The sequence below is a fragment of the Felis catus genome, chromosome B1 (assembly GCF_018350175.1).
Source record: "Felis catus isolate Fca126 chromosome B1, F.catus_Fca126_mat1.0, whole genome shotgun sequence".
Classification (NCBI taxonomy): Eukaryota; Metazoa; Chordata; class Mammalia; order Carnivora; family Felidae; genus Felis; species Felis catus.
Genome location: NC_058371.1, coordinates 55,389,482 through 55,412,710, shown reverse-complemented (window position 1 = coordinate 55,412,710; position 23,229 = coordinate 55,389,482). Strand labels below are relative to the sequence as shown.

Sequence of the window (23,229 nt, the reverse complement as noted above, 5' to 3'; positions counted from 1 at the left end):
CAGCCTGTCAGAGAAGACTCCCTTTTTAGTACTGGATTAGCCTTCCTCTCCTTATGCTGAAGGCTTCCCACTGACTTCAAAGAAGTCTTTAGATCAGAGAAAAAGTAGAGCTTGGCTGAATAATTGTAGTGAGGTTGAGGCTCTCTTAAATAGATTCTCTTTTGAGCTGTATCCATGATGACATTATCACTTTATCAATGATAAAAGGGCTTTGGGGTGGGACTCCAGAGCTACTAAAGTACTCTTAAGCATCAAAGCGGAGAAAAGAAATGCATTTGAATCACGGCAGTATTTTTCAAGTCATGGGCTAGTGATGCAATTCCTTGCCAGGAGGAATGACTGCGACAAATAAACTGTTTCTGTGTAAGATTGGCTTTGCTAGCTACCAGCAGTTTCTGAGGGGTACACACACACAGACACACACACACATAAAAGCTAAAGAAAGAAATCTAGTATAAACTCATCATAATACAATAGCTTAATATTGACACAAGCGCAGCGTGTGGATTAGGGTCAGGCCAGTGCATCTGTACTGATTGCACTCTGCACAAAGAATAGAAACGCACTACTGAGGTGAGGTGGCCCAGATAATACACATGCATGGGACAGCCTCATGACCAGACAATCAACTCCCCAATAATACGCTGAGAAACTGAATAGGGATTGTGTTTTTAGGACAATTAAACAGCAGGTTCTAACATGGTGCTGGCAAAAAAATAATTAGTGGATAGATTTATGCAGTTTCATGAATCAGCAGGTATAATGGAACTATCTATTTTATTCATGTTACACAATACAGATGATCAGTCAGAGATGGAAATCTGTTCTTATAAACTGAGATAGAATGTGATTTAATGGTCCTGGTAAAATATCAATTCAAAGACCTGATGAGTATTAGAATTAAGGAAAGATTTAGTGTTGGGTAGTGCAAAGAAAACAAGACTTGAATTCTAAAGACCTGTAATATAAGGCTGAATGTGTCAAGTGTGTTAATAAATATTTGGGCAATACAGAGAAGGGAGAGATTAATACCAGTTTGGTTTGCATAGAGGAGCATGTTGTAACACACAAGAAACCACTGCAGTGACATAAAAATAGATGAGGCTATCAATGTCCTGTATGTAGAAGGTGCTCAGAATAACAGCTTTTATTTCATTTATCATTCAAGAATTATGAAGCCTGCAGCTCTCAAAAATAGAGAAATAGAAAAATCTTCATTTGCTTTCTACATGGAAAAATAAATGTATTGTTCAGCTCCAGTGGCTGTCCTTCTCCAACTGTTACGTGTCTTCCAGGATGAGTGAAACACCAGCAGGTGAAAACCTCCCGGATTCACCTTGAGTAGGATTGCGCCTTCTCCTCCAGTCTCTCTTGTCCACACTCAGAGCCTGGCTGGAACTCAGCCCAGATGTGCAGAGACAGAAGGCCTTCACCTACTTATTTTCAGATTAAGGTTAACGGCAAACCCTAAATTGTCCATTCTGGCCATGCTGAGCCCTCCCCTCTAGCTTCCGATTAGCACTGCTGTTACCTTAAACTATGTGGCTATTTCCCTGCTTGCTTCACAGATAGAAAGCCAGCAGGATCCCACCTGTTAGAAACAGAAAAGCAGTGGGAACGGGAAGCATATTTAGATCAACGGTGTGTGATAGCAGGCTTCTCTGCAGAGAGCCTGAAACTTCCCTGCAATAATTTCCACAGAAGCAAAACATTCACTATGTATTGGCAATAGCATCAAGATATACCAGATTCTGAGTATACAGTCACTAAATGAATTAAAAGAAAAAAAGAAACATTCATGGAGCACATATCACATGCATATTATATATGTCTGCAGTAAGGTTGCCAGATTGGGCAAATAAAAATAAAGGGCGCCCAGTTACATTTGAATTTCAGATAAATAACTTTTTAGTATAATTATGTCCCATGCATTAAAAGATAAACTGAAGCATATTAACATTTTAAGGGTTTATTTGAGTGAAAGCCAATTTGAATTGGGCAATGCCAAACTGGAAGTGGTTAAGGGGAAAGACTTGGAGAAATGCAGAAGCAAAGAAAGGAAATTAAATGATTGGCTATAGCTTCAAGCCTAGCAGTCTATTTGCGATTGGTTGCACCTAGTGTTTTGATTTCATAACCTTGAGACGTTTACAGGCTTGGATTTTGGTTTGCGTACGTAGGCCACCTCAGTCTAGTGGCCTCCTGGTTTAATTTAATTTGATTAATTTTAATTTCATTTGCTGTTATAGAATATTAATACAAGCACTATACAATTGTGAATTGTACTTATGTTTTTAAATGATTTGTTCTTTACCTGAAATTCAAATTTAACTATGTGCCCCACACAGTTATCCGGCATCTCCAACTGGGAGGAATACAAAGTGAGTTTCTGAATGGGTGAGATCAGACAAATAAGAGGGAGAAGGGCATTGAAGCAAGGGAAATCTTATGGACAAAGCCAGAGACAGGCTGAATTTTTTTTAAGTGTCGGTGAACAGAGCAGATCTCTTAGGCAGAGGCTTCATGGAGAAGAATAAAACTAAACAGGACTCTTAGGGACCTCATGGAGAATGTCTTCAACAGTGAGCAACCCTTTTGTAACAAAATGTTCAGTGGGGCGTACCTCAAGAACCAGCTGTTGAATTTCTTTCAGGTGAGTTATCTTTGCTTAGTAAAACACCTGGAAAAAACATTGTGGCTATGGAAGGGTAAGCCTCAGAGTTTGGCCAGGATAAGCTGGGACAGACAACGAGAAAGCTGAATTACTCTGCATGAAATAGAGAAGAAATTATGATATTCTGGTGCAGTCCTACTAAGGATACCATAAGGGGAAATTTTGAGGACAGCACCATGGCAGGGGGTCAAAAGACAGACAGAAGAAACTTTGGCCAAGGAGAAATTTTCCATACCGCCAAAGAAGCTGAAAAAGTCAAATATTCCATCTTACATCATCTGCTATGCTTTGTCATCTAAGGCTCTGCCACTGCCCTGAAATGTCAAAGTCTGTGTCTTAGTGATCTACTTGCAAAGTGTTTGAGAGGTGAGGAGAAGCACCCCCCCCCCACTCAATGCTCTGCATGACACAATAGCGAACAAGCCTGGGGCAAGACACCAGTAGGAAGGGAAGGTCCCCCAACAGGAAATCAAAGTGAAGGATGAATGTGTGAACACAATCTCCTGGGAATCTACATAAATCTTCAGGAAAAAAAGGACTGTGAAAATTGTGATTGAAGTAATTTTATTTAAATCTCAAATAACAGGAATCCCAGCTAATACCTGGCTCCATGTGTAGAAGACAACCTTTATAGATACAACTTCAGATACTTTGGGAGTAAATGATTGCATGTATAGATCTTCCAGTGTCCACTCTTTCATCTTGATAACTTTTTTTGGACATTTAAAAAACAATTTTTTTTATGTTTATTTATTTTTGAGAGCAAGAGAGACGAGCACGAGCAGCGGGGGGAGCAGAGAGAGAGGGAAACAGAATCCAAAGCAAGCTTCCGGCTCTGAGCTGTCAGCACAGAGCCCAGTGCCGTGCTAGAACTCATGGACCGTGAGATCATGACCTGAGTCAAAGTTGGAAGCTTAACCGACTGAGCCACTCAGGTGCCCCTATTTTTTGGACATTTTAACATCTTCGCCGATGTCCACTCAATCTTAGAAAGAGATGAGCCAACTCATATTGATTTATTTTTATCTTTGTTACCATCTCTGGCAAGAGATGTTATTGGATGTCTCAATTACACGATCCTGTACATGCGTACACAGCTATGAATGTGTAAGTGAGCAATATTGTTTTGCTCCTATCCCATTACCTTCATGTATCTGAATATGCGTATATGTGCTCCTATGTATGTTCAATGTGTATACGATTATTTTATTTTCTGGAATGGGTGAGTTTATTCTACAATCTATAAAAGACCAATGAAACTCTTCCTGCAACTCCTTGTAATATTTCTCAGCTGTGGTTCTAATGTTTTCCCCAAGATTAAGTACTGAGTCATGATTACAGTTGCAAATTAACACAGTGTATTGTTGTTTCCAGAATAATGATTTCAGAATGATATTATTTGGTCAGTCACCTGCACTGTTTGGGAGTGAGGACTATTCCTTGACTATAATAATTGACTCTTCAGAAAGTTTCCTCCTGGTAGGAAATTCAATTCAGAGAACAGAGCATCTATAATCGAGGACGTCTAATGAGTCATTGGGAACATTAGAGAATGGGCAAGATGTTGTATTTATGTTTAAATGTTTATGTAACACTCATTGCTGGAGGGAAACTAGCTATTATAGTTTTTGCAATTATCATGCTGTTTCTCTTCCTGTCTCCTGGAAAGCTACAAAAAAAGGAATAGATGATTTGACATTATCCCTGGAATACATTCATGATCCTGCTGCTTCCTTTAGAGTGTTTGGGAAATCAGCAAACCTAACCTTGCAACCAAGTTTATTTCAATTTGAAAAGGACACGATAATGCAAAAGCTACCTGGCTGATTCCCTGGTTAACTATACTGCTTAGTTTCCCTAAAGGTGTTGACAATTTACTAGCAAGCTATCTCCTGCCCTGTTTACTTATTGATGATGCTTATCCAGGCTAACATTTATCATGGCACTTTGAGCCATTTCTAAAGAAAGCATCTGAACTAATCAGCTCCTTTTTGAGTTTTATAATAATTCCTATTTTTATTTCAAAAATCCAAAGCAACAAATATCTACCATTTAGCATGAGCACTTTTTAAAAAATTGTTCTTGTTTGAGTGCCTTTGCCATTGGATATATGCACAAACTATGAATTTGTTCACTTTCATTCTATAATATATTTTTTAATATTTTTAACATTTATTTTTGAGAGAGAGAGACAGAGAGAGAGAGAGAGAGAGAGAGACAAAGTGTGAACGGGCAACGGGCAGGGAAAGAGGGAGACACAGAATCCGAAGCAGGCTCCAGGTTCCAAGCTGTCAGCACAGAGCCCGACGTAGGGTTTGAACTCATGAACTGTGAGATCATGACCTGAACCGAAGTCAGACGCTTAATCAACTGAGCCACCCAGGCACCCCTATACTTTTTTTAATTCAACAATTAGCATGCCCAGATGAGTACCCATATGTGCTTAGAATCATTCAAAGTGTTGAGTTTTTTAATTAAAAAACAGATCTATATCTAACTTCATATAAAATACAGTCTCAAAGTGTTTATTTACACAAATCAAAATAGATTGCTTAATGACAAAGCTATCAGAATTTTTAAGGCATGTCTCTACTTAACAAAGTCATTTTCTCATTATTCCTGGGGAATTTACCTCTTTGCCTCTGCTTTTTTATATACCCCTGCCTTTATTCACTTTCATTTATCAGAGAAGCATAAAGTAGTGCAAGTTAAATATTTCTACTTTATATAATAATTGGATTTTAGGTGGGGCACCTGGGTGGCTCAGTCTGTTGAGCCTCCAACTTCGGCTCAGGTCAAGATCTCACAGCTCAGGAGTTCAAGCCCCACGTCGGGCTCTGTGCTGACTGCTCAGAGCCTGGAGCCTGTTTCAGATTCTGTGTCTCCCTCTCTCTCTGACCCTCCCCCACTCATGCTCTGTCTCTCTCTGTCTCAAAAATAAATAAACATTAAAAAAAAATTTTTAATAAAAAAAATAAAAATAAAAAAATAATAATTGGATTTTAGGAGAAAGGTTGTAACTGCAGCCTAAAAATTAATTTGAATATAAAGTTTTCATATTAGTGACTAATTTTTTTCCATTCTATCTTTGAATCTTTTTGCTAATCATAAAAATTGTCTGTCCAAAGGTAGATGAAAATACAAAGCGTTTCATCCAGAACACTTATCAGAATGAAAGGTAAATAGCGAGATAATGCTGAAGAATCCTACTTAAATATTACAGATAAGTGTAGTACCTGAGGCCATCACAGAGCAGGATCCTCAAACACCACCTGTTTCCTTGTCTTTCCCCAAACAAATCAGGCAGTTCAGAATCTGTGAAAAGGGCTAGAATATTGCAAAACAATGTTGACTCTGATCATCTGTTGAGGTAAACAGGAATCAGGGTGGAAAGTGTCATGAGTGAAGCAATGCCAATGAGATGTCAGACAGCACAATGATGGCCAAAAATAATGTCAGAAAAAATTCTTACATTCTCTTTTTTTTTTTAATTTTCTTTGAAGTTTATTTATTTATTTTGAGAGAGAAAGAGCACATTAGCAAGCATGAGTGGGGGAGGGGCAGAGAGTATCCCAACCCCGAGGCAGGGCTCAGTCCCACAAACGGTGAGATCACGACCGGAGCCAAAATCAAGAGTTAGATGCTTAACCAACTGGACCAACCCAGGTGACCCCAACATTCTTGTACTCTCAATGTCAGGAATCTTAGAAAGGAAGGAGCACAGACGCAACCGAGAAATCACAGTAGACTTTGTGGCACTGTCTCTTTTCTGCATCTTGCTATGTTAACTGAGCCCTCCCTCATGCCCACCAGGGACCAAAAGTAATAAAGGAGACTGTGGAAGCAAGCGGAGGGGTGGGGGGTACAGAGGGGACAAGATCAGATGGAAGAAATGTCCATTCTTTCACAGTGGAGGTGGTGAAGAAATGTGAAGAAATGTCCACTCTCACACCAACACTGGAGGTGGAGGGAGTGGGACAGAACAAGAAAAGGGTGCAATCTTACTAGGACTAAGATACTTGGAGATTCTGACTCCCAGCAGACCTCTGGGCATAGTTCCAGGCCTTAATTACGATTCTGTAGCAATTTTTAATATAAAATAATTTTCAGCAGCATCTTGGTGGCTCAGTCGGTTAAGCATCTGACTCTTGATTTTGGCTCAGGTCATGATCTCATGGTTTGTGGGTTCGAGCCCCACATCAGGCTCTGTGCTGACAGCTTGGCGCTTGCTTGGAATTCCATCTCCCTCTCTCTCTGCCCCTCCCCTGCTCAATCAGTTGAATGTTCCCTCCCTCTCTCTCTCTCTCAAAAATAAATAAACTTTAAAAAAAAAAAAAGATTTTCTCTCTCCCTCCGCCCCTCTCCCCCACTCACTCTATCTCTAAAATTAAATTAATAAATAAAATCTTTAGAAAAAAAAGATAAAATGATTTTCCTAGATATCGCTAGTTTTTACTTCAGTCACTTATGCCTGAATCTTATTAAAGTTTCCAGCCATTCTGCCCACTTTATCTTCTAAGCGCAAATGAGAAACTGGCAAGGGTTCTTTCCAGCCCCTGGGCACTTGAAATAAGAAATTGGAACGCCAAACGAGAACCAGAGCTTAAAGGACACAGCTATGAAACGATGCTGCAAGCTGGGGGTATCAGAACTCAGACCTTCTAGACAATGCACTCTCACTAGCATTTAGCATTAAAGCTTGAAGAGATGTCAGAGAACATCTCATCTTAGCTAAAGACCACAGGAACAAGAGTGCTGGACAGCTCAGTTGGTTAAAGCATCTGACTTCAGCTCAGGGCATGATCTCACGGTTCATGATTTCGAGCCCAGCATCGGGCCCTGTGCTGTCAGCATAGAGCTAGTTTCAGATCCTCTGTCCCCCTCTCTCTCTGCCTCTCCCCCATTCACATGCGCTCTCTTTCTCTCTCTCTGTTTCAAAAAATAAACATGAAAAAAGACCACAGGAACAATTCAGTTCATCCGTGGCCAAGCCCAACATTAGGCTCTCCAATTATTAATAATAATATCCATAGTACCTAGCTCGTGCCAGGTACTATTCAGAGCCCTTTACGGGTGTTACTTTGCTTAATCCTACAACCACTCCCATGATGTAGGTATATATTTACTAGTTGTGTCTTCTCAGGTGAGGAATCTGAGGCCTAGAGGGGATGAGTTGCTTGCTTGACCTCAAAACTGAACAGCTTCCTCCCCTGAACCCACATGGTCTCCCACCCCCAAGGAGCATGCTTTTTTCCCTACCAACAGCCTCCTGCTTCCTTCACCCATGGAAACATCTGCAGAGAAGACTGGCTACTTGATGCTTCCCTTAGCTTCATTATGCTTCATTGTGCAGTAAATTACTGAATTCCGCTTAGCATCTGTATTATACACAGAAAATGTCATCAGAACACAAGGTCTTGAATTTAGTAATGCTGGGTTGCCTCTTTAATTGGGAGGACAGAATAACAGCTTGTTTGTGCTCATTCTTTCCAGGATCCTAACTGTTCCTTGAAATGGTTGAAGCAATTTGATGCCTAAGAACTTCATTGTCTCCAGTTTCAAATCCTTTAGTTCTGTGTGAAAAATAAAGAATTTATAATCATGAAATAACAGGAGAGATGAGAAAGTTGATATAACTGTAAGCTGAATTTTCACTGACTCTGACAAATTATCTAATTGGCAGTTGAACCCCATGCCAGAAACAGAAATGCGTGCAAGGCCTCAGACTAATCATATCACACCCTTGTAGTTACAAAAACACTCCCCTTATTAATAAGCCTCCAACCAGCGCTGTCTGAGGTTGTCTATTTTTTTTTTCCTTTTTTCAATTTCCAGTGTGACTAAAATCACCCTCTGAGGGCACAAGTCAATAAATGACATTCTTTTCTGCTGCACAGAACCTGAAGCGTGTGGCTGAGACCTGGATGGATGAATTTGCTGAGTACATTTACCAGCGGCGCCCAGAATACAGGCACCTGTCCACCGGGGACATCTCCGCCCAGAAGGAGCTGCGCAAACAGCTCAAGTGCAAGGACTTCAAGTGGTTCATGGCTGCAGTGGCCTGGGATGTGCCTAAGTACTACCCTCCGGTGGAGCCCCCACCAGCCGCCTGGGGGGAGGTGAGGAGGCTGCATGAACCCTGCTCTTACTTCCTTGTGTCCGTCACTCCTGCGCTCAGGTGACAGGACAGAATGCCAACACCTCCCACTCCTTTGTTCTACAGCCAAGTAAGATTAGCTTACATCATCTCCACTAAATGAATGTCCAACATTTTTTCATACGTTGCCAAAGATGAGTATTCTGCCCTCAGCCTTGATAGTCCCACCCAGAACCGTTGGCGGCTGTTGACTCCCCAGTTGGATTTTTTTTAATACACCTGGAAAATATTTTTATTTCAGGTTAGTGAAATTTCCATAAGAGCTTGCAGAGAATGAAAATATCTATCGTGCTATTGTGTAAATAAATGTGACCTGATCTCCACGGTTGAATCCCTCACCATCCACCGTGCGTAGCCTTGTTGCTATTTGTATATGCAAGGATGAGGTGATGGAGGGGCTTGACTATTTTCCTACCCAGAGGTGCCGTACAGAATTGTGAAGAAATGCATTTCCGTAACACCCAGAACTGTGGCACACGCGGGAGCCACATGGGTTCCTTAAATAAGCACTAACCTTTCCACCTCGGAACGTTTCTTTTTTATTTCACTTCATGATTTTAAAATGGAAAGAACTGAATAGTCCCGGTTCCCAAATTTAGAAGACCTATCTTTTGGCATAGAAAGGACTATTGTGCTGGGTTCCGTTCCATTCAATCCTGTTACTATAGCCTTTTCCTCATAGAAAAGCATATGCTAAAGCAAGGACTAAAATTGGATAGGGTGGATTTATCCTAGCAATTTAATCTGCTTTTAGCAGGAGGCTGTGAGGGGGAAATTGCAGGCTGGGCTGGATGCGAGCGCCGTCCTACTTCTCAAGGCTTTCAGAAGCCAGGAGTTGACTATGGTGCATTGTGGAGGAGCCTCTTCATCACTGTCCTTGGTTTTGCGTTGTGGGCGTGGACATGCCTTAGCCTGGTTGGTGTCTGTGGCTTTGCAGACGTCTGAACACAGAACGTGGCAGGAGAGGCCAGGATAGTGAGGCAGCGTTCTCAGGTTTCCAGCTCCCCTTGGAAAAGGTTTCACGTGCACCTGCTTGTTTCGCTGAGAGGGTCCAAAAAGATGTTCTCTACCTGTGCCTGGGATGCCCCAGGCGTGAAGGAGAGAGTCAAGGTCAAGGACATCGATGCATGTTCCATTTCCAAATGTTTTTGAATGTGCACCTGGTCCTAATAGTAGCTGCTTGGGCCAGTTAGTAATCTGATCTAATACTTTGCATCTTAACCATTTCTTTAAAGCTTCCCTGGAATATTAATAATAAGGGTCTGCTCCTATTAGTTTTAGTTATCTACCATGGGCTTAATTTATAGCAGTGGAAATGTAAAGTAGACCCCCCCCCCCCCGCCCACCAAAAGAGCTTTCATAGTCTAACGCATTGTATGATACAGGAATTTGTTACTCAATAAGCAGGAGAGTGTCTTTGTAAGGTGTTTTTGGTTAAGGTTATATCTACTACCTATAATAATTTTTAAAATTTATTTATTTTAATTCAAAATAGTTAATATGCAGTGGAGTATTGGTTTCAGGAGCAGAACCCAGTGATTCACCTCTCACATATAACACCCAGTGCTCATCCCAACAATTTGCCTCCTTAATGCCCATCACCCATTTAGCCCATCCCCCCACCCACCTCCTTCCAGCAACCCTTAGTTTGTTCTCTGTATTTAAAAGCCTTTTATGGTTTGCCTCCCTCTACTACCTATGACAATTTTTAAGTTTATTTATTTATTTTGAGAGAGACAGAGAGGGAGTGCAGGAGCGGCAGGGAGAGAGAGGGAGACAGAGAATCCTAAGCAGGTTCCACATTGTCAGTGCAGGGCGTAATGGGGGGGCTTGAACCCACAAACCTTGAGATCATGAGCTGAGCCTAAATCAAGATTGGGTGCTTAACTGACTGAGTCACCCAGCACCCCTACTCATGATAATTTAAATGCAATTTTGCCTTAGTGACTCAGAAATACTCTTAAAGATCTCAAAGCATCATTGTGTGGTTTGCAGCCAGTTGAAATCTTATCAAGCTTTTTTCCATCTTATGTGGAAACATATATTTTTATTCCTACATGGTTACTGCTTCAAACTGCAACAGATCACATTTTCCCATAGTACCTGACTAAATCATAATCTGTATCTATAAAATACCTTGCGTGGAAACAGACTTAAAGCTTCCATTGATGTTCTTTTTTTTTTTTTTACATCTATCAGCTGTGTATTTTATTTTACTTCTTTTTTACTGAAATTTATTGTCAAATTGGTTTCCATACAATACCCAGTGCTCATCCCAATAGGTGCCCTCCTCAATGCCCATCACCCACTTTTCCCTCCCCTCCACTGCCCATCAACCCTCACTGTGTTCTCAGTATTTAAGAGTCTCTTATGGTTTGCCTCCTTCCCTCTCTGTAAATTTTTTTTCCCCTCATCCCCTCCCCGCTGGTCTTCTGTTGAGTTTCTCAGAATCCACATAGGAGTGAAAACATATGGTATCTGCCTTTCTCTGCCTAACTTATTTCACTTAGCTTAACACTCTCCAGTTCCATCCACGTTGCTACAAATGGCCAATTCTTTCTCATTGCCAAGTAGTATTCCATTGTGTATATAAACCACAATTTCTTTATCCATTCATCAGTTGACAGACATTTAGGCTCTTTCCATAATTTGGCTATTGTTGAAAGTGCTGCTATAAACATTGGTGTACAAGTGCCCCTGTGCATCATTACTCTTGTATCCCTTGGGTAAATTCCTACCAGTGCTATTGCTGGGTCACAGGGTAGGTCTATTTTTAATTTTTTGAGGAACCTCCACACTGTTTTCCAGAGCGGCCGCACCAGTTTGCATTCCCACCAATAGTGCAAGAGGTTTCCTGTTTCTCCACATCCTCGCCAGCATCTATAGTCTCCTGATTTGTTCATTTTGGCCACTCTGACTGGCGTGAGGTGATATCTGAGTGTGATTTTGATTTGTATTTCCCTGATGAGGAGCGACGTTGAGCATCTTTTCATATGCCTGTTGGCCATCTGGATGTCTTCTTTAGAGAAGTGTCTATTCATGTCTTCTGCCCATTTCCTCACTGGATTATTTGTTTTTCGGGTGTGGAGTTTGGTGAGTTCTTTATAGATTTTGGATACTATCCCTTTGTCCGATATGTCATTTGCAAATATCTTTTCCCATTCCATTGGTTGCCTTTGCAGTGCAGAAGCTTTTTATCTTGATGAGGTCCCAATAGTTCACTTTTGCTTTTAATTCCCTTGCCTTTGAGATGTGTCAAGTAAGAAATTGCTGTGGCTGAGGTCAGAGAGGTTTTCTCCTGCTTTCTCCTCTAGGGTTTTGATGGTTTCCTGTCTCACATTCAGGTCCTTAATCCATTTTGAGTTTACTTTTGTGAATGGTGTAAGAAAGTGGTCTAGTTTCATCCCTCTGCATGTTGTTGTCCATTTCTCCCAGCACCATTTGTTAAAGAGACTGTCTTTTTTCCATCGGATATTCTTTCCTGCTTTGTCAAAGATTAGTTGGCCATACATTTGTGGGTCCAATTCTGGAGTCTTTATTCTATTCCATTGGTTTATGTGCCTGTTTTTGTGCCAATATCATGCTGTCTTGATGATTACAGCTTTGTAATAGTGGCTAAAGTCTGGGATTGTGATGCCTCCCGCTTTGGTTTTCTTCTTCAATATTACCTTTGCTATTCTGGGTCTTTTGTGGTTCCATACAAATTTTAGGATTGCTTGTTCTAGCTTCGAGAAGAATGCTGGTGCAATTTTGATTAGGATTGCATTGAATGTGTAGATAGCTTTGGGTAGTATTGACATTTTAACAATATTTCTTCTTCCAATCCATGAGCAGGGAATATTTTTCCCATTTCTTTGTATCTTTTTCAATTTCCTTCATAAGGCTTCTATAGTTTTCAGTGTACAGATCTTTTGCATCTTTGGTTGGGTTTATTCCTAGGTATTTTATGATTTTTGGTGCAATTGTGAATGGGATCAGTGTCTTTATTTGTCTTTCCGTTGCTTCATTATTAGTGTATAAGAATGCAACTGATCTCTGTATATTGATTTTTTATCCTGTGACTTTACTGAATTCACGTATCAGTTCTAGCAGACTTTTGGTGCAGTCTATCGGGTTTTCCATGTATAGTATCATGTCATCTGCAAAAAGTGAAAGCTTAACTTCATCTTTGCCAATTTTGATGCCTTTGATTTCCTTTTGTTTTCTGATTGCTGATGCTAGAATTCCAATACTATGTTAAACAACAGCAGTGAGAGTGGACATCCCTGTCATGTTCCTGATCTCAGGGAGAAAGCTCTCAGTTTTTCCCCATTGAGGATGATATTAGCTGTGGGCTTTTCATAAGTGGCTTTTATGATGTTTAAGTATGTTTCTTCAATCTCAACTTTCTTAAGGGTTTTTATTAAAAAAGAATGCTAAATTTTGTCAAATGTTTTTTCTGCATCGATTGACAGGATCATATGGTTCTTTTCTTTCCTTTTATTAATGTGATGTATCACATTGATTGATTTGTGAATATTAAACCAGCCCTGCATCCCAGGAATGAATCCCACTTGATCATGGTGAATAATTCTTTTTATGTGCTGTTGAATTCGATTTGCTAGTATCTTGTTGAGAATTCTTGCATCCATATTCATCAGGGATATTGGCCTGTAGTTCTCTTTTTTTTTCTGGGTCTCTGTCTGGTTTGGGAATCAAAGTAATGCTGGCTTCATAGAATGAGTCTGGAAGTTTTCCTTCCCTTTCTATTTTTTGGAATAGCTTGAGAAGGATAGGTATTATCTCTGCTTTAAATGTCTGGTAGAATTCCCCAGGGAAGCCATCTGGTCCTGGCTTATTTGTTGGGAGATTTTTGATAACTGATTTAATTTCTTCACTGGTTATGGGTCTGTTCAAATTGTCTATTTCTTCCTGCTTGAGTTTTGGAAGTGTGTGGGTGTTTAGGAATTTGTCCATTTCTTCCAGGTTGTCCAGTTTGTTGGCATATAAGTTTTCATAGTATTCCCTGATAATTGCTTATATTTCTGAGAGATTGGTTGCAATAATTCCATTTTCATTCATGATTTTATCTATTTGGGTTATCTCCCTTTTCTTTTTGAGAAACGTGGCTAGAGGTTTATCAGTTTTGTTTGTTTTTTCAAAAAAACAACTCTTCATTTCATTGATTTCTCTACTGTTTTTTTTAGATTCTATATTGTTTATTTCTGCTCTGATCTTTATTATTTCTCTTCTTCTGCTGGGTTTAGGCTGTCTTTGCTGTTCTGCTTCTATTTCCTTTAGGTGTGCTGTTAGATTTTGTATTTGGGATTTTTCTTGTTTCTTGAGATAGGCCTGGATTACAATGTATTTCCTCTCAGGACTGCCTTTGCTGCATCCCAAAGCGTTTGGATTGTTGTATTTTCATTTTCATTTGTTTCTGTATATTTTTTAATTTCTTCTCTAATTGCCTAGTTGATCCATTCATTCTTTAGTAGGATGTTCTTTAACCTCCATTCTTTTGGAGATTTTCCAGACTTTTTCCTGTGCTTGATTTCAAGTTTCATAGCATTGTGGTCTGACAGTGTGCATGGTATGATCTCAATTCTTTTATACTTATTAAGAGCTGTTTTGTGACCCAGTATGTGATCTATCTTGTAGAATGTTCCATATGCACTTGAGAAGAAAATATATTCTGTTGCTTTGGGATGCAGAGTTCTAAATATATCTGTCAAATCCATCTGATCTGATATATCATTCAGGGCCCCTGTTTCTTTATTTATTCTCTGTCTAGATGTTCTATCCATTGCTGTAGAGGAGTATTAAAGTCCCCTGCAATTACCACATTCTTATCAATAAGATTGCTTATGTTTGTGATTAAATATTTTATATATTTAGGGGCTCCCAAATTCAGTGTGTAAACATTTATAATTGTTAGCTCTTCCTGATTGTAGACCCTGTAATTATTATATAATGCCCTTCTTCATCTCTTGTTACAGCCTTTAATTTAAAGTCTAGTTTGTCTGATGTAAGTATAGCTACTCCAGCTTTTTTTTTACTTCCATTAGCATGATAGATAGTTCTCCATCCCCTCACTTTCAATCTGAAGGGGTCCTCAGGTCTAAAATGAGTCTCTTGTAGACAGCAAATAGATGGGTCTTGTTTTTTTTATCCGTTCTGATACCCTATGTCTTTTGGTTGGAGCATTTAGTCCATCTACATTCAGTATTATTATTGAAAGATATGGGTTTAGCATCATTGTGATATCTGTAGGTTTCATGCTTGTAGTGGTGTCTATGGTACTTGTGGTCCTTGCAACATTTTACTCACAAAGTCCCCCTTAAGATCTCTTGTAGGGTTCATTTAGTAGTGAAGAATTCCTTCAGGTTTTGTTTGTTTGGGAAGATCTTTATCTCTCCTTCTATTCTAAATGACAGACTTGCTGGATAGAGGATTCTCAGCTGCATATTTTTTCTGTTCATCACATTGAAGATTTCCTGCCATTCCTTTCCAGACTGCCAAGTTTCAGTAGATAGGTCTACTACCCTTATGTGTCTACCTTTGTAAGTTAGAGCCTGTTTATCCCTAGCTGCTTTCAGAATTCTCTCTTTATACTTGTATTTTGCCAGTTTCACTATGATATGTCTTGCAGAAGATCGATTCAAGTTACGTCTGAAGGGAGTTCTCTGTGTCTCTTGGATTTCCATGCCTGTTTCCTTCCCCAGATCAGGGAAGTTCTCAGCTATGATTTGTTCAAGTACACCTTCAGCCCCTTTCTCTCTCTTCTTCTGGAATTCCTATGATATGGATATTGTTCCGTTTGATTGCATCACTTAGTTCTCTAATTCTCCCCTCGTAGTCTTGGATTTTTTAATCTTTTTTTCTCAGCTTCCCCTTTTTCCATAATTTTATCTTCTAATTCACATATTCTGTCTTCTGCCTCTTCAATCCGCACTGTAGCTGCCTCCATTTTATTTTGCATCTCATTTATAGCATTTTTCAATTCATCATGACTATTTTTAGTCCCATGATTTTTGTAGCAATAGATTCTCTGCTTCCTCTATGCTTTTTCAAGCCCAATGATTAATTTTATCACTATTATTCCAAATTCTTGTTCTGTTATATTGCTTATATCGGGTTTGGATCAATTCATTAGCTGTGGCTACCTCCTGGAATTTCTTTTGAGGAGAATTCCTCCATTTTGTCATTTTGGCTAGTTTTCTGTCCCTTATGTGTTTTAAAAGCTTGTTCTTTGCTCTGCACCTGTGAGCACTGCTACATTAAGGAGGGTTATATACTGTCCAGGGTCTGGTCCTTCAGGAGGTATTTTTTCAGGGATTGTTACTTGCTCTCTGTTGTTGTGACTTTGGTTATTTTATTACTCTCCTTGTAGTAATATTTTGGACCTTCCACCAGATGTGTTTTGATTTGTTCCTTGGAGTAGCCCTGTAAAGGAAAACAGATAGACAAACGGGAGACAAAAACACACAAACACACAAACAAATAACACAAACAAACAAATAAACAAAAACAAAAACCTAAAGACTAAAAACAAAAAACCCAAAAACACTGACTACAAGTAAAGAAGAGGGTGGAGGCAGTGCTAATGGAAGAGCACATACAAAGAGAGAAATGACAGGAGCGGGGCTGGGTAGGGGGGAAAAAAATAAACATTGACTAGACAGAGCGACCAAAAGGCTTAATCCAGAGAGAGAGAAAAGAGTGTAAAGAAGGAGGTGTAAAACATGTATCAAGATAATGGATTAAATATGTCTGTTTAGACAGACCAATAACCAGAGTAACGAGCCCAAGGGAAGGAAGAGATAAGGAGGAGAAATGGGGAGGGAGGTGAGAATATATCTATATACCCAGAATTGACCTAGTGTTAATCCAGGCAATGCTGCATCGTCAGGAGGAGCTCTCCACAGGGTCTGTGCCGCTCCACTCGTGGATATGCAGTTACCCAGTGCATGGGGGCATGGTTTGGTGTAATCTGAACCCACCTGGAGTGATTCCTGAGGCCCCGCCTGGTGGGGGGGAGGAATGGTGATTTTTCAGTCTCTTCCCCATGGAGCCAGACCAGTGGACTCAGTTTAAGTCGTCCTCACTGTGCCACGGATGCAGACGGGGCGGTCCTTCTCTCCACCAACTCCCCTGACCCTGCGCTTGGCTAGGATTCAAAGTCCCATTCCACGCGCTCTGGCCCTGGGGAAGCTCCTCTCAGTGCCGCGATTTGTGGTCCTGGCTGGCTTTGTCTGTGCTGCCACACTTCAGGGAGGACCACCTTCTACTACTGCGGACTGAGCAGCCACCCTCACTGGGAGCCCCCCAAGGTGGCAGACACAGGCTGCCTTTGTCTTTTCCCACAGCACTCCAAGGAAACGGCGGGCTTTTCCTCCTGCAGGCTGCACCCTCAGCCCAGCCACTGTGCCCGGGGCATGGTGAACACAGGCAGGTTCTGTACTATTGTGCAGCCCTCCAGGGAGGGAACCACTTTCTCCACCTGCGGACTGAGCCCCTGACCTACACCCGTACCCAGGCCTGGCTCCCTGCCTCCCCAGGTGCGCAAACAGGGAGCCGGCTCCAGTCCGAAGAAAGCCCCACAGTTAGAGATAGGATCCCTCTCAGTCTCAGTCTGAGGTCTTTCTCCCGTCCAGATACGGTCCTGCATTTCCCTAGCTGCTCTTTCTCTTCCCTTTGTCTCTCCGCAGAGGGGGGTCCCTCCACTCCATGCCCACTTGTCCTTTCTTTATCTCCCCCAGTTCGCAGTTACCCACCTATCTTTTTTTCCAGCTTTCCCATTTTCTTCCCAGTAGATTCAACCTCTTTTCCTCCCAGGCTCTCGTGTTCAAAGTCCTTTGGCTTCTACACTTCTTTGTTTGAGAGATGCGGGAAGTATGGATCCCCTTACTTCTCTGCCATGTTGGCTTCTCAGCTCTCTATTGATGATCTAAAGAAGGAGAAGAAGAAATAGAAGAAGAAGAAGAAGAAGAAGAAGAAGAAGAAGAAGAAAAGAAGAAAAGGAGAAGGAGAAGGAGAAGGAGAAGGAGAAGGAGAAAGACACAACTTCCCAGAAAGACACAAACTTCCCACAACCACCTAAAGGCCAGGTAGGCTACAGTAGAAGGTTGTCATTACCTTTGACTGCCTTACACCTTTATGTGATTTGCCCTGCCCATGCGGCATTTACATTCGTCATTTCTGGTCTAAACAATTAGACATTGAGAAGATAAGATTTTTTTGAACACGATGGCAAATTTCTTTCCCCAAAGTTTCAACACAGCACACAAAACAAGGTCAGATTCAAGTTTCGGGAAAGAAGACAACGGGGCTATAGTTCAAGGGCCAGTTGCATTCAGTTGCAGTTGTTCAGTGAGGGTGTGGTACAAGAATGAAGACCTGGAAGATTGGAGGAAGGCAGAAAGAAAGGCAACCAAGGGACAAGCGTGTGGATTGGTCAACAGTTTTGAAAAACATCTGTTTCCCAAGCAGAGTAGACCCCTGAGAGTAGAAGTGGTGCATCTACACTTCACGCAGGAGGCAAGAGAAGTGTTGGAATGCAGCGTGATCTAAATGAAATGATGAAAAAGAGAACGCGTGTCTAACTATATATGGGGTAAAAGCAACCTCCTTCTTAACAGTGGATAAAAATTACTAAATGTGCAGAATCTATCCGGGGATCATTTTATCTCCTAGAACAGCTCTTTTGAAGTTATCGCTCTTATGTTTTTTCTTTTCCCTTTGAGAGGGATTTTTTTAATGTCTTTTTTTATTTTGCAAATTTTAAATATGCAGAAAAGTTGCAAAGGGAGTACACAAAGTTCATATATCGTCTTCACCACGGTTGTCCCCATGCTAACACCTTATGTTTGCCACTTTAACCACAGCACACTCAAACTAAGTGATTAGCATTGGTACAGTACTATTAACTAAACTACAGATTTTATCCAGATTTCACCCGTTTTTTTCACTAATGTCCCTTTTCTGTTCCAGGGTCCAATCCAGCATATGAAAGGGCTGTTTAATTTCCTATAAAGGTAAAATTAATTGTTAGAATGGGCAAAGCTCCTAAATAAATGTAATAGGTCAATTGCTGTTTTTGTAAGAAAGTGAAAAGGGAAATGCAGACTGTGAGGCTCTTTTAAAGCGGTTACAGAAAGGAACCACCGACCTCCAACAATGTAAACACAAGAATCCTTTATGGGAGATCTGTGCCAAAGGCAGGGTAACTGGCTATTTTATGCGCTTGTACTTGGAACGGTTTCCACCTGATTTTCTGTGCCAACCCGATTCTGGGTAAACAATGAAGTGCTTAGGCAATTTTTGGCGCTGGTTGTAAGAACCCACCTTGTAAAGGAGATGTTACAGACCATAACTAGCCTATAAACTGCTACTCATTTCCTTGACAAATTCAGCTGAATTATTGCATTTGTCTCCTAACTCATCTTTCTGCTGCTGCTGCCCTTTTTCCCTTTAGCTTATTCTCAACATAGTCCACTAAAAATGGGAGATCAGGCCACTCCTCCATTCAAAACCTTTTAATGGGGGGTGCCTGGGTGACTCAGTCGTTGAGCATCTGGCTTTGGCTCGGGTCATGATCTCGCCGTTTGTGGGTTCAAGCCCCCAGTGGGCTCGGGTCATGATCTCCCAGTTTGTAGGTTCTAGCCCTGCACCGGACTCACTGCTGTCAACACGAAGCCCACTTCAGATCCTCTGCTCCCCTCTCTTTCTCTGCCCCTCCCCTGCTCGCTCTCTCTCTCTCTCTCTGAAAATAAATAAATTAAAAGAAAACATTAAAAAAATCACCTTTCAATGGCTACCATCTCTCTTGGGGTAAAAATCAAAGTCCTTACCTGTATCCTGAATGGCCTGACCTTTGTTGCTTCCACCCTCCAGCCTCATCTCTTTTTACTTCCCCCCCCCCCCCAGCTTACGCTTCTTTAGGTGCTCTGGCCTCATCACTGCTCCCCAGACGGGCCAAGCACAATCCTACCTCAGGGATTTTGCACTTGTTCCTTCTACTTAGAATCCTCCAGCCCCAGGAATCCTATGGCTCCTTCTCTCACTTCTGTCTGGTCCTTACTCAAAAAAATTGTCTTCTCAGTAAGACCTTCACTGACTGTCCCGTTGTGTGCAAGAACTCTCACACACATGCACCTTTATATTTATATGCTCCCCATCTCCCTTCCCTGCTTTATTTTACTCCTCAACATCCGTCACTATAATGCAAGTTATATATGCGTTTATTTATCATGTTTCTAATCTACTTCCCACACTAGAAAGTCAGCTCCATGACACGGATTTTGTTTGATTTATGGAGTTGCTACTGCTCTTCAGCAGCTAAAAAAAGTGCATGGCACATAGTAGGTGCTCAGTAAATATTCCCTGAATGAATGAATGAATGAAGGAAGGAAGGATTCTGGTTCCCTATTGTTCCCCCTTGCCTCTCACTGCTCTGCCTAGACACCTCCACAGAGCACACTGAGCTGTCACTCTCCTCCACCACACAGGGGAAGAGTCTCTGTACCCTCCCTTCTTGGCCATACAGCATCCGCCACTTGGAAAAGGTTGGCCAGGGAGAGAGTTTGAGATTGGAATCTCAGGTAGCAGATCGTGAAGGACCATCAGGTCTGTGGTCCATATGACAGTCAAGCATGATATTGAGTATTCTCTTCTGATACCTTAACGAGAAGAAGGGAAAACTCCAAAAATGAAAATCCTCTGTTCCAGCAGTCTCCAAACCCTCCCTGCCAGCTTCCTACTTAAAGACATGAAGAGATTAAAAGTCACATCTGATGGAAAAGTGCTCTCCAGAGAAGAAATCACTCCATCCTCTGGGTGGAGGGAACTGGGTAGATCCTCTGGGAGCCAGTCAAATGGGTGGAGTAGTGGATGGCAATGGGGCCCAAAGGGAATAAATAGGATTTTGAGCCATGTACTAAGGCGAACATCCCTTCGTGCTATTCAAATAGAAGCAATGTGCTTTTCTACGATGTTCTGTTGGATAGGGTAAGAGCAAGTTTAAAGTGGAAAATTATTCTTAAACCATGCACATATGGAACGCCTTTTTTGTGTGTGTCAAGATACTAAATGAAAGAAGCAGAATTTCCTATTATTTTCCTCCTCCTTACCCCTTCCCCTCCTTAGAATTCATGAATTTGCTAAAAGTCATTTATAGTATTCCTTTATGGTCCAAAAAGAAGAGTTCTGCAGAATCCCAAGTATCATGTGTAAGAGAGAATAAAAGATGTAAAATAGACAAACCGGTGCCTTCCCCAACCGGTGCCATAGATTCTTTTAAGATGTGTCTGCTTACTGTCCTCAATGTGCCAATCTTGGCACATCCGTCTGTCTTCTTGCAATTGTGCAAAACTTTTTTTAAATCTTTATTTTAAAAATTCATCTCAATGCCGGGCTCCTTCGGCTGCTATTTAAATTCCTTCCTCAAGATTAATGTCACCCGGAATTGTGGAACATTCACACAGACAGGCACCCTAAATAATTCCAGTTCTCCTCCTCTGCCTCAGCTGCACTTGACTTCTTTTGACTTGTTTTCTTCCTCTTTCTTCTAAGGTTCTCACGGGTATATGGGCTTTTCACATTTCTCCCTATCAGCTTACGGGAAAGGAAGTCTGGCCCTAGGTGGTGCGTTATCTGAAAGACCATCTGAGGATGTGATGCTGTCTCTTTCAAACAAATTCCGTGTAAATGTTGCTGCTGTATAACGCAGAGGTCAAAGCCAGCACTTTCTGCACAATGAGTGAGGCTCTCTTGCATTCCCTTGGGAGAACTGTGGCCAGGTTTCCTGCCTCCCTCGCAACCCAGTCTTGCAACTGGGAGAGCTGCAACATGAGATTGTCTTGCCAGTCCCTTGGCCACTGTGCAGAAACTGGCCCTGCCATTCAGCTGCTATCTATCTAAACCAGATCATTAAATGAAGCAGTCATTCAGAGATGATTTGTCATTCTCTGAGTGTATTAGAGTTGATTGAGCTGTCATTTATTTTCCCAGGCAGAGGCAATGCTGGTACATTATGCTAACTCATGTCTCTGGAGCTCAACCACCAAGGTTGGGAAAAATGGAAGGACACCTAAAGAATCACATTATCCTTTCAGATTTTACTATGTGTTTTCTGAGTTCTCGACAGTTGAAGGCAAACTTAAAGTGTTTTATGATAAACTTGATTTTAGTTCCATATTCCCAGCTGAGTACATTGGACTTCTTAGTGTCTCAACAGTGGCAATTTAGCCCAATTCATAATAGAATCAGAGGTGTTTCAGAGCTAACAGTTTTTTTTCTCTTATATTAAGTATTCCAAGCAAAATTTCTGTCTTTTCTCTATTTATTTTATTCTTCCTTCAAATACGTGTAATCATACTGACATATGTTTACACACATAAATATAAACCGTTTCGGGTTCATGTAACAGGAGTAAATGAAACTTTAAGTGTATGTTAGCCTAATCATTAATTTATCTTGGTGTTTAATTTTCATTGACAATCGGTACCTTTCTAATTCCAAGAATGACATAAAATTAATAGAATTTGAAGATCACTCAATTAATCATAGCAAGATTTCCAATCCAGACCTCAGGAATTGTCATAAATAGGAAAAAAATCAATATAATTTTTCCAGTCATGAACCTAGGAATACTTCCTCTCCTACTCATTCTTTAACAAAGTGCACAGCTGGCTTCTGTGAGAGCTCAGAGTGGTCTCTGCAGTAGCAAAGGCCCTCAACTTGCCCTTAAAAATCTGGTGGTCCCCCCCCCACGGGTTGGTGGGCAACAAGAATAAGTACAGCAGAAAATGGGAAAGATTCTTAGGGTCTTAGAATAAAGGTGAGAAAATACTGGAGGTCAATTCTGAGTGATCCAGACTGATGCCAGAATTCATTATAGAGCTTAAAACTTGGTTTTATTCATTTGCAGACAGGCAATAGTTAAGAGCAAGAGCCAATATTCCTCCAAGTGTCCTTAAAACGTATTGTTAGCAGTAGGTCTTGGCTGGCCCTGTTCCACACTCTGGGAAGCACCATGAGTGCACTGCTTAGAGGTGAGTAGTCCCTTGCATTCACAATAGGGATATTTTTAGCAACCTAAATGTCATCAGTTGGTCTTAGATTCTGTGACCAACCTTAGTTTGGGAGGTAGGAAGATAAGGGCTCCTGGACCCTCCGGCTGCCTCCATAGCCAAGTACTTTCTCCATGTTTTACTTTCTCACAATTACCTCTCTGTGTTTTTTCACCTACTTGATTATATTTCTTCCCACTAATTTTGAGATTCAGGAATTGACTTTGAGCAGCTTGGATTTCCAACATCTGTTTTTGTCTAATCAACAACCCAGTAATATTTGGCTAAACTAGCTCTCGCCTTAGATCTTTCCCTTTTTGTAGTGATGTGTATAACTTTTTCTATTGAGC

The 23,229-nt window shown here is 41.0% G+C and overlaps 1 protein-coding gene across 1 annotated transcript in view; it reads left to right on the top strand.

Annotated features, from left to right (window-relative positions):
• Window positions 1-23,229, top strand: part of GALNTL6 (polypeptide N-acetylgalactosaminyltransferase like 6) — a 1,205,642-nt gene that overhangs the window by 1,120,477 nt on the left and 61,936 nt on the right. The window contains exon 11 of the mRNA XM_003984859.6: window positions 8,572-8,793. Coding sequence (XP_003984908.1) covers window positions 8,572-8,793 — 222 coding nt within the window. The remainder of the gene's footprint in view (window positions 1-8,571; window positions 8,794-23,229) is intronic.